Consider the following 12,459-nt stretch of genomic DNA (forward strand, 5'->3'; position numbering starts at 1 on the left):
ATTTTTTGAGCAGACAGACGTTTCATCCGGGAGAATGGGAACTCCATCCGGAGGTCTTTGCCATCCTGATTCTCAGGTGGGGCAGACCGGAATTGTATCTAATGGCGTCTCGTCAGAATGCCAAGCTCCCGAGATACGGATCCAGGTCCAGGGATCCTCAGGCTGAACTGATAGATGCCTTGGCAGTGCCTTGGTCGTTCAACCTAGCTTATGTGTTTCCACTGTTTGCTCTCCTTCCCCGGGTGATTGCACGGATCAAACAGGAGAGGGCTTCTGTGATTCTAATCGCTCCTGCGTGGCCTTGCAGGACTTGGTATGCCGCCGTGGAAGCTTCATTGAGGTAGGACCTTCTCATTCAGGGACCCTTCCATCATCCGAATCTAATTTCTCTGCAGCTGACTGCTTTGAGATTGAACGCTTGATTTTATCTAAGTGGAGGTTCTCTGATTCAGTCATTGATACCTTGATTCAGGCACGTAAGCCTGTTACTAGAAAGATTTACCATAAGATATGGCGTAAATATCTTTATTGGTGCGATTCCAAGGTCATGGAGTAGGGTTAGGATTCTCCATGACCTTGGAGAAGTTCCTTAAAGGGACAGATTTCTGCTTTGTCTATTTTGTTACACAAGCGTCTGGCAGATGTTCCAGATGTTCAATCTTTTTGTCATGCCGTGACTAGAATCCGGCCTGTGTTTAGACCAATTGCTCCTCCTTGGAGTTTGAATTTATTTTTTAACGTTCTTCAAGGGGTTCCGTTTGAACCCATGCATTCCATAGATATTAAGTTATTATCTTGGAAAGTTTTATTTTTGGTTGCTATTTCTTCTGCTCGCAGAGTTTTTGAGCTTTCGGCTTTACAATGTGATTCTCCTTTTCTTATTTTCCATGCTGATAAGGTGGTGTTACGTACCAAACCTGGTTTTCTTCCTAAGGTTGTTTCTAACAAAAATATTAATCAGGAAATTGTTGTTCCTTCCTTGTGTCCTAACCCTTATTCTAAGAATGAGTGTCTTTTACATAATCTGGGTGTAGTCTGTGCCTTGAAGTTCTACTTGCAGGCGACTAAGGATTTTTGTCAGACATCTTCATTATTTGTTGTTTTTGCTGGAAAACGTAGGGGTCAGAAAGCTACGACAACCTCGCTTTCTTTTTGGCTGAAGAGTATCATCCGTGTTGCATATGAGACTGCTGGACAGCAGCCTCAAGAACGAATTACGGCTCATTCCACTAGGGCTGTGGCTTCCTCATGTGCATTTAAAAATGATGCTTCTGTTGAACAGATTTGCAAGGCTGCAACTTGGTCGTCTCTTCACACTTTTTCCAAATTTTCCAAATTTTACACTTTTGCCTCATCTGAGGCTATTTTTGGGAGAAAGGTTCTTCAAGCAGTGGTGCCTTCCATTTAGGTTCCTGTCTTGTCCCTCCCTTTCATCCGTGTCCTATAGCTTTGGTATTGTATCCCATAAGTAAGGATGAAATCCGTGGACTCGTCATATCTTGTAAAAGAAAAGGCAATTTATGTTTACCTGATAAATTTATTTCTTTTACGATACGACGAGTCCACGGCCCGCCCTGTTATTTTTCTAAAGACACGTTTTTATTTTTGTTAAACTTCAGTCACCTCTGCTCCTTAGCTTTTCCTTTCTCTTCCTAACTTCAGTTGAATGACTGGGTTGGGGGGAAGGGAGGAGCTGTTTATGCAGCTCTGCTGTGGAGCTCTTTGCCTCCTCCTGCTGACCAGGAGGCAATATCCCATAAGTAAGGATGACATCCGTGGATTCGTCATATCGTAAAAGAAATACATTTATCAGTTAAGCATAAATTTCCTTTTTCAATTACGTGAAAGTGGGCAAAATAAAGAATTAAAGTACATTGGAAACATTTTATATAAAGATCTCAAGGTGTTTACTGTCCCTTTTTAAAGGATATTTTAAAAAGAAATATGAAAATAATTTGTTTACTGTCCCTTTGTTAGGCATATGTTCTGTTCACCAGTACAGTGTTTTGTGCCCCCACAGATGGAGCGGCAGAGGCTTGCGAGGGAAAAGCAAATGAGAGAGGAAGCCGAAAGGAAAAGGGATGAGCTGGAGAGGCGACTATTGCAGCTAAAAGATGAGGCACAAATGGCTAATGACGCTTTGGTGAGTAAATCCCACAGCTAGTGACAACAGAGGATGTGCAGGTGCTTCTTTTGGAGTGTTTGTATAATCTGGGGGTACATTACCTTCATGAAAACACTTGTGAAATGCTACCAATTGTGGTATTAGTTTGTAATTAGTAAAAGTTTAAATAAAAGGGAAAGTCTATTCCAGAATTGTTATTGTTTAAAAAGATAGATAATCCCTTTATTACCCATTCCCCAGTTTTGCATAATCAATTTGGTTATATTAATATACTTTTAACCTCTGTGATTACCTTGTATCTAAGCCTTTGCAAACTGCCCCCTTTTTTCAGATGTTTTCCAGACGCATTTTAGCCAATCAGTGCCCTCTTCTACGGGTGTGAGCAAAATATTATTTATATGAAACACATGAACTAACTCCCTCTAGCTGTGAAAAACTGTCAGATGTATTCAGATAAAGGCAGCCTATAAGGGCTTAGAAATTAGCATATGAGCCTACCTAGGTTTAGCTTTCAACTAAGAATACCAATCGAACAAAGAAAATGTGATGATAAAAGTAAATTGGAAAGTTGTTCAAAATTACATGGCCTTTCTGAATCATGAAAGTTTAAGTTTGTCTAGACTGTCCATTTAAAGTTCCTTTTTTCTCTAAATCTGCATTTGTTGAAGTACAAGGTTTTTAAAGGTTGAGTCAGCAGATGGCTTGGTGTGATGCTCAGAGGAGACTTTTAGTTGGTTCCTTAATAGACTCTGGAGTTTTGTGTTATTTTAGAGGAGGCTCCGATACTCTTTTCTAGGTGAGCTCTTAAATAGGTCTTGGGGGTCTTATTTTTGTCTGTCCCCTTTAGATGCGATCAGAAGAGACAGCTGACTTGCTAGCAGAAAAGGCTCAAATCACAGAAGAGGAGGCCAAGCTGCTAGCCCAGAAGGCAGCAGAGGCTGAACAAGAGATGCAGAGGATCAAAGCCACAGCCATCCGTGGTGAGGAGGAAAAGAGGCTAATGGAGCAAAAGGTCCTGGAAACAGAAATGCTAGCTCTAAAGATGGCTGAGGAATCTGAACGAAGGTGAGTCCAGCAGATATATGAACATGGTGTTACCTGCTCCAGAGAGATATCTGCTACTCATTTATTTAGAACACCCTTAATTGTTACCTTCAACTTCCAGAGCAAAGGAAGCCGAGCAACTAAAACAGGACTTGCAAGAGGCCCGGGAATCAGAGCGCAGAGCAAAGCAAAAACTTCTGGAGATCACCAGCAAAACCGCATACACGGTAAGATTTCTTGACCCCCACACACACTTGTTGTTATCAGCCATCTGAACCGAGCCAATCATAATCAATTGTTCCACATGTTGGCAAAATAATAAACTAATTTGTTTGAATGACTGACTCAGTCACAACATACACAGTCATACAACTTTCTGGTGATACTACAGGTTGTCCTTTTTTGTTACACCCATAGAATAATTCAATTCTCAAGCAATAAGTCGCTTAATTGTTGTGCTCATTCACCTTAAAAGAAAATATTTCTTTCCTATGGCATGGAGAGTCCACAATTACATTCCAATTGCTAGTGGGAATTCAACTCCTGGCCAGCAGGAGGAGACAAAGAGCACCCTATCAGAGCTGTTAAGTGTCACTTCCCTTACCCATAAACCCCAGTCATGCTCTTTGCCTCTGTCAAGGGAGGATGTGCGAAGATGGTATCTGAACATATGAATCCTTTAATAGGTACTTTTCCCTGCAAGCAAGGATTATGGGCTATGCTGTGTCCATGTCAATCTCTTTAGTTAGAGTAATGGTGGCTTTTAGCAGTTGGAAAAGGGGGAGGTAGTCTTTGCTTACCTTTCAACATTTATGCTACCCCTATTTAGAAAACCAAAGTTGTTTACTCTGTTTTTTCTTTGTCTACAGGTCAGCCGGCTGAGTTTGTCAAACTTGGAGATGGTGAGAAGAATGAAGACTTCTAACTGTAAGTCCCTTTGCCCCCTGACTCCATGACTCGTGGTCAGTTTGAAAGGCTTAATAGTGGTAAGGGATTTTTGTATCGTCTTTCCTTTTAACACCGTTCCCTACTGTCAAGTAGGTTGACAGTCATGATCCCTCTTGGATAAGGGATGCTGTTATACGGATTTTAACTTTCCTTATCTGTGGGAAATAGTGTCTGTGTCTTAAGGGTTTTAAGGGTACTCCCTGTGTGGGTTAATTCCCTTTCTTATAGAGCTCTTATTGGCGTATGAGATTATTTAGCTGATGCTCTGTTATCTTCCTGTTTGGGTTATGTGCACTACAGACTAGCGTTAGTCTTCTAAGGCCAGGGGTCTGTATTTTATTCCGTATAAGGCAAATAGTTTCGCATCTATAGCTGGCTCACTCTGCAGGGAGCCTCCCTCTGTAAGCTGCGGACAGCCTGGGACTGCAGGGATCGGTCTCTTTCACTGCTAGCTGGGGCTCTGCACTTCAAACAAACTGCTTTAGCTTCCCATTTGATAACTTTTTTACTAAATCCACAATGGCAGCTCAGAGTTTATGCTTATTGAGATACTCCTACGGGTATGTAATGTATCTCTGCATAAAGGCTGATAGTTGCTCATCACTATTTGAATTTTGGCGCCATTCGTTCCTCTGTACTTTGTCTATTACAGAGCGGTGTCGCAGACATAATTTTTTTGCAGCAAGCTTCCTAGGAAGTTATATTTCTTTTTCTCTCTACTGAGAGATTGAATTGTGGTGGTGCTGCAGGGACGGGATGCAACTCGTAGTAGTTTGAATCCTTGACTGCGTGCTTCTCAGGGTGAGTACAGATCTGGTACGGTGAGGGTTAATTTTCTCGCCGCAGGATCGTTGGTTGGAGCGAAGTCCGCCATTAAGCTGCCCTAGGCTGCTGAAGAGCGGGTTTGTAACGGCTATTTCACAACCTTGCTGGACGGCTATGGGCTCTTGGTCGCCATCTGTTCGGTATTGGTCTTGAGGCAAGGGCTGTATGGTTATGGTGCCTATTTTTTTCTGCTCTCCTAAGACTTTATAGGAGAACCATTACTGAGGCTTTATAACGATCGCTTAGTAAAGCGATCCTTTTGTGAGGGGGATTTATTTATTTTCTCGGGCTGAATGGGTCATCCTTGGCTATTCAGAATATTAATTCCCAGGTTATTTACCCTCAGTATCAGTTGGGGGTCTAAACCATGTGATGAAAAGGGTATCCCATTGTGTATATATATATATATCTTACAGTCCTATTTGGTTCTGTATTGGCCTTAACCTTTCCTTAAGACAGCTTATTTTCTGTTTAAAGGAGAATAATATGATGTTTTGCTGCCATGTGGTGTCCATTATTAGTATATTTGCATGTTACATTCATCTCATATTGAGGTGATTTCTGGCATTTTGATGTCATTATATATCTGGATCCTATATTTTAAGTGATGTTAGGTGTCTATGAGGGTATTCTTAGGTATCCTTATTTTATGTTCATTTTACTGCAATCTTTTCAAGAGATGATTGCGGTTTGTATGACCTTATGAATGGTGATAATTTTCATAGGTCTTTTATATATTATATATTCTAATATATTCTTTATAACCTTAGGGCACCAATGGTTATTTTCTTCTTCTTGTGATATCATTTGTGGAATAATATTCTTATGATATGTTCATATATCTATTTATATGATGAAATGAATCTAATTTCAATTTGTATTCCTTTGTGGATTGTATTTTTATGCCTTAACATATTCTTAAGCATATGTGCTCATTGGGAAGATTTGCAATATTTGTCAATATTTATTTTTTATAGATTTAAAGGAAATTCCACAATGGCTTAGTGATTACTTTTGCTGCCTTGTAATCTATAGGTCGAGAGTTTAAATCCAGCTGTGGTTATGCGTCCTACAAATATCATTGCATAAACTAGCCTGATATCAAGCTGTGGAAGCAGGGTCAGTTTTATGACCTCCATAGACCTGAAGGACACATTAATAGGGAACATCTACAATTCCTGTGGTTTGCCTTTCTGAACAAACACTTCCAATTTTTTCTCTTTCCCTTTGGCCTTGCCACAGCTCCTTGGCTCTTTAAAGAGGTCTTAGGGGCCTTTTTGGCAGTGGTCAGATCTCAAGGGATAGCGGTTGCTCCATACCTGGTTGACATCTGGGATCAGGTGCCATCCTTTCATTTAGTAAACTCCCATACAGATTCTACTCTTTGTTCCACTTGACAGGTGGAATTTAAATCTGGAATAGAGTTCCCTGGTGCCAGATACCAAGGTACAATTTTGGGATCGATCATAGTCTCTCTATCCATGAATCTTTTTCTGCCGAATGTCGGAAAATCCAAGATTCTTGAATATTGTCTTTCACTTCAGCCCTCTATTCGTCCTTCAGTGGCTCTGTGTATGGAAGTAATTGGTCTGATTACTTTCATAGACATTATTCAGTTTTTCTTGATTCCATCTGTGTCTTCTACAGTTATGCATTCTCAGACTATGGTACGAAGAACGCTTGGATCTTTCTCAACCGATAATTCTAGACTCCCTATCAGAGACTCTCCGTCCTGGTGGATCTTCAGGACCATCTATCTTAAGGAACATGCTTCCTGAAGTTTGCCTGGGTGATTGTGTCCACAGTTGCCAGCCTGTCGGGCTGGGGAGCAGTTTGGGGTTCCTTAAAGACTCAGGGTTTCTGGACTTGAGTGAAGTTTTCTCTCCAATAAATGTTCTAGAATGAGAGCAATTTTCTATGCCATATCAACTTGGCCTCAATTGTGTTTGGTCCAATTTATTAAATTCCATTTGGACATTATCACCTTGGTGGCGTATATCTTCCACCAGGGAGGAAGTCTGAGCTCCTTAGCTATGAAAGAGATGACTCGCATTCTCCAGTGGGCGGAGTCTCACAATTGTCTTCTCTCTGTATTCCTCATCCCAGTGGTGGACTTCTGGAAAGCGGGTTTTTTGAGCAAGCAGTCCTTTCTCCCTGGGGAGTGGGCTCCCACTCCAGAAGTGTTCTCAATGATAACCCTCAGGTGGGGGGTTCTGGAGTTGGATCTGAGGATGTCTCGTCTAAACGCCAAGTTTCCAAGGTACGGGTAATGATCAAGGGATCCACAAGCAGCTCTGATAGACGCTCTGGCAGTTTCTTGGGACTTCCTGTGTACCCGTTTCTTTCTAATGACACAATGAGTCCAAGAATCATCATTAATTACTGTTGGGAATATCACTCCTACCCAGCAGGAGGCGGCAAAGAGCACCACAGCAAAGCTGTTAAATATCAGCTCCCTTCCCTCCCACCCCAGACATTCTCTTTGCCTACGTTAGAGCAAGGAAGTGGTAAAGTTAGGTGTTAGTTAAAGATTCTTCAATCAAGAGTTTATTATTTTAGTACAAGATTGTGCTGCTTTGTTCTGGGGCGTAGCCGTAGTCCATATCAGTCTCTTCAATAGAGCAGTGGTGGCTTTAGAGCAATGGGAACTTGTGGGACATTATTCTCACTGCGCCTCCCGTATATTTATGCTGCCCTAATAATGATAGCCTAAGTAAGATTACTCAGGCTTTAACTTTTCTCTACAGGGCTATGTGAGGGAGAGGACCTCTCAAACCTGGTGAGCTGCCCTGCTGTCTGGCAGATTTACAAGGTAAGTGCTGACTTTTTATTCTGGGTCTAGGAAACAAAAGAACTCAGAGGAAGCGGAGCACTTTATTTACCTGGGACATAGAGCCTCCTATAGAGGACTGGGGCTGAGGAGATTGACTGATGATGAGGTGGTTTTTCACTGCTACACAGTGGCTTAAATCACTGGGGCTGGGGACAGGTTCAGTATGAGGTGGTTTCACTGCTGCATATGGCACACGGACTAAGCAGCCGTCTTGCAAGCTAAGGAAGGTTATAAAGAAGCTTTGGCAGAATGTTTATTATCTCCCGGTGGCTTAACTTTAACAGTAAAGATGGCGACCGGGAGAATGCTTTTTTTTTTTTTTTTTATTAAAGATTTTTTTATTGAAGTTTCAAAAAGCACATAGAATACAAAATACAACCTTTGCCCATTCATAAGATTAACATTAGAGTACAACATACAATATTATGACATCCATTTTATCTATGTGGCTAAACGAAGAGTAGCTGAACTATATATCAAGTTGTCATAAATTTTTAGGGCTCACAGAAATAAACTTAACTATAATAATACAATAAGGCCAGGCTTAACATGTATGAACTTATGTTGTGTCTAGGAAGGTGTCAGATATATTCTTGGGCGAACTGAAATGAAACTTCATTTTACATTTTAATAATTTTAATCTGGTCTCCTCATCTCTAGGATGAATAAAATGAGAATTTCTGCGATGATGTGGGGAGTTAGTTTTTAGAATGACCACAAGTAGGTCGTAGTGAACTGGAAGGAAGAGGGATTACAGTGGGCAAGAGCCACTCAAATTATGGGGGGGGAGGGGAGAGGAAAAAGCAGGGAGGGCGGAGCCCACTTTGGCAAGACGGCAGTGTGGGCTTGTTTCTAGGTCTACGCATGCCATATATGCACAGAGCACTGACTAAGATAGGAAACTATGAGAGGCATCTTATGTGCTATGTACATCCATGGGGCGAGGGTAAAGTTAGATATTATAGGAGCCAAGACGATGCTGTATATCGTAAAATGTGAAAGGCTTTCCTTAGTTGGTGGTTAAGGCGTAAAAGAGGAAGTTATGGCTTAAGGTTATATGGAGATGGTATAGGTATAGTGCACATGTAGGAGGCCCCATAAAGATTTAACTTAACTATAAATTAAAATATATGTCGACTGTATCAATTATGGCTATGGATCAGCGCTAATCTCATTGATAAAAACACATGTAATAAACCTTAACCCAACTATAAAGAGCTCTGCGAACTGTACCAATCAAACCCAAGGGTTTTATTGCATAACCATAAGAAATGGACCACGGTTGTGAGTTACTATGAAATGTAGTATGGGTGGTGCCTACGAGGTTCCCTTAGATTTGGAATACTGGGAGATAGTGTGAGTTTATTGTGAGAGTTTTAATCGCTAAAATAAGGGGAAGGCTAAGTAGGGTTGTAGGAAGATCATATGTTATCTTTATATGCCGTATGATTAGGTACTGTCTAAGAATACAACTCCGTTGGTTATCTATATCGTGTTGTGCGGCATATAGATACAATTGTCTTTAAAACTATGTGAGGCTATGGGATCTAGTAGTACAATAGAGGAAATTAAAATGAGATGTGCTATGTAGGGTTTCACTTAGCTGTATGCAATATTATGTGTTAGAATCTAACTTGTATCGCTGTTGACCAGGTACTATTTTAAGACTTTGAGAGTCCTCATTATAGACATAGGAGATAACCATGTTTCATGCTAAAAATGGCTGTGTGTGAAAGCAGCTGCAAATCAATGATATCGGCACAGATCATTATGAGCAACAGGGTGAGTACCCACCCACTCCAGAGAGTAAAAGGCTAAAATTAAATACAGAGCTCAACAAACACAAATAGATAGGGCTACTAGGGTAGCATCAGAAAGTGGATCTATCGCCATTAAGTGATTAACATCTAGGGCATACTTAAACCTGAGAGAAATGTTATGGAGTATAAGGGAATCAGGACACTAGTAGGTATGTTATTCACGTGTTTAAGATCACTGGGACAAAAATTCCAATACACTTAGAACATTAGGTATAGGCCCCGCTTTAAATAAACATCTGATTCAACGATCTTATTTAAATAGCCTGGTAAGTGCAATCCTAAAAACAAACATATAAACTGACCGGGTAAGTGGCTACAATAAACAGAAAGAAGCAGAGAAAACAGGTCCGTTGTGTAACTGAACTATGCAGCACTATGACTTTGTAAGTCAGCCTACCCCAGACCGTCTCTGAGCTTGTAAATGGTCCCCAGTGTGGAGCCTGGCTATGAGGTCATGTAAGGCACTATAGGGCCGCTCAATAATACAGCTCAAAGTCCAGACCATGAAGACCAAATAGAATTGTCTGTCTATTGTATGGCTCTGTAGCCTGTGGAGGGAAAACAGATTGTTCAAGTCTATTCCTTCTTGAGATCGTAGTCGCTTACTGCGTAATGAGAGCTCTAGGTGGGACATGGCGCAATTGCTGCTGGACTGCCTCGTGTGTAAGGACTCCGACTGCACTCCGCTGTCCAGAAGTAAGTCTTTCAGATCGTTGCCGATCTTCCTCGTGGTGAAGTGAGTATGTGTGTCATTGATATGCACTAGATCTGGGGGGTCGTCTTCATGGCGGGTGCCCATAATCCTGTCCACCCTAACCCCAGGCCCGGCCGGCCACTCCGGGACCGGAGCCGAGAGTGGTACAGTGAAGTTGAGAGTAGGATCAGCTTGCTGGTGCAATGTAGAAGGTACTTGACCGGATGCATCTGCCGTCTTATCTAGTTTGAGTAAATATGCAACCGGGGAGGGTAGATTGTTGGGATCCTCTTCTGGCCAGTCGGGTGAGTCTTCCCGGCTGAGAGATATGTGTTGAGAGAGGATAGTGAACTGGGCACCCATGCGGGAACCCAGCATAATCAGAGCGTCCAGTATTAGAGAGTCCATCCCCTCAGCTCAGTAGAGGATCCGGTCCGGTGAAGTATGAGCCTTGGTAGAGAGTCTAGGAGCTAAGAGCTTTCCTAGGTTCGAGGGCTCCGATAGGAGCAGCAATGGAAGTTGGCTCTTCACTGACAAGGGAGACTCCAAGTCCCCGCCGACACTGCTTCCCCTTTGCTTTCGTGACCTTCTGCGAGTTGCTCCAAAGTACGGTCAGTGAAGATTATTTTTTGAGTTTAGATTAGATTTGCCATGTAAAAAGTTGATTTAGGGCTATTTATTGGCCTTTGTTAACTTATTAGAGCAGGAGCTCCTTGTACCTGCGTCTGCTCGGCTTAACAGTTGGCTCTGCCCCCCCGGGAGAATGCTTTTTGAAACGCCCACGATGGGCGGAGCTATGTGTGGCGCCAATTTTGGCTGCGCACCACTTCTCTACACTTCCTGTTATTGGAAGGAACGGAGGGGTTATAATGACAGTCCTCAGAGTGTTTTTTTTCTCATGTGTTAGGACCGGACAGCTGAGTTCCAGATCTTTTACTGAGATTGTAACCAGAAGGGCAGGTAGGCACCTTCAGCAAGGTTAAGCTGAGGTGTAGAGGGGTTCTGCAGTATTTGTGTACCTAATCAGCCTTTTCTGCACTCAAAAATAAAAGTTACATTTTAAAATTTAAAGACACAGTAACAGTTTTCTGTTTTAATTTTTATTAAAAAAATGTAAGACTTTTATTTGATTAATTCATCCATTGTGAGTCAGAATGGACCAAGAGGCCCTGCAAAGTGTCACTTGTTCCTTATGTTTTTGATGCCAATGTGGAACCACCAATCCCTTTCAGGTTCCTTATGTGTTGAGAGAATTTTAAATTATAGGGATAGACTTTTTCCTGAGCCAACTCCTTCTAAGGCGGATGCTGTTCAGGAGTCTTATGACAATGTTCAATATATGCCACAACTTTCTCCTCAAGTGTCCCAAATTTTATCGCCCACACATGCAGTTCCCTGCGCTTCCTCTCAAACTCCACCAGGAGTTACCTTGCAAGACCTCGCTTCTCTAATGTCATAAACGGTATCTGATGCATTGTCTGCTTTTCCCATGCTGCAGGGAAAGCACAAGAGGAAATGCATTTAATCTGGGAATAAAAGTTGCTAATATAGTAGTGGCTATTCCGAATGTTTCTTGCCTGAAGAGGAAGATACTTCGGTAGTATCTGTGGGGGAAATCTCAGACTCAGTGTAATGCCTTTATCTGATACTGAAAGTTGTTTCCTTCAGGTTTAAGCTTGAACACCTCCGTTTGTTACTTAAGGAGGTTTTAGCTACCATGGACGTTTACGTCTCTTCCGGCGTAGTCAATCCTAAAAGGTCCAGTAAACTAAACAAGGTGCCCTCCATGGTATAAGTATTTCCTTTACCAGAAAGGGCTGCAGAGACTATTGCTAAGGAATGGGAGAAACCGGGTATCCCTCTTTCTCCATCTCCTATTTTTAAAAGGATGTTTCCTAGAGCAGACTCTTTTAAGGAGTCTTGACTGACGATACCCAAGGCGAAAGAGGCAATTTCCATGCTAGCAAGAGGACTACTATTCCCATAAGAGGATAGTTGTTTTTTTAAAGTTCCTATGGATAAGAAGTTAGAGGGGTTGCTCAAAAGAATGTATGTACACCAGGGTTTACAGGGACGACCTGCGGTGTTAACGTCACTAGTGCAGCAGCATACTGGTTTGATGCGTTGTCTGTTTCTATTTAGACAGACACTCACCTCGAAGAAATCCAGG

General features: G+C 41.9%; 1 protein-coding gene across 2 annotated transcripts in view; it reads left to right on the forward strand.

Annotated features, from left to right (window-relative positions):
* NF2 (NF2, moesin-ezrin-radixin like (MERLIN) tumor suppressor) overlaps positions 1-12,459 on the forward strand; it is a 161,506-nt gene that overhangs the window by 59,982 nt on the left and 89,065 nt on the right. For both annotated transcript variants that reach the window (XM_053702186.1, XM_053702187.1), the window contains exons 11-13: positions 2,021-2,143; positions 2,973-3,190; positions 3,291-3,396. In XM_053702186.1, the coding sequence (XP_053558161.1) occupies positions 2,021-2,143; positions 2,973-3,190; positions 3,291-3,396 (447 nt within the window). The remainder of the gene's footprint in view (positions 1-2,020; positions 2,144-2,972; positions 3,191-3,290; positions 3,397-12,459) is intronic.

Source organism: Bombina bombina, chromosome 2 (assembly GCF_027579735.1).
Source record: "Bombina bombina isolate aBomBom1 chromosome 2, aBomBom1.pri, whole genome shotgun sequence".
In the NCBI taxonomy this organism is placed as follows: Eukaryota; Metazoa; Chordata; class Amphibia; order Anura; family Bombinatoridae; genus Bombina; species Bombina bombina.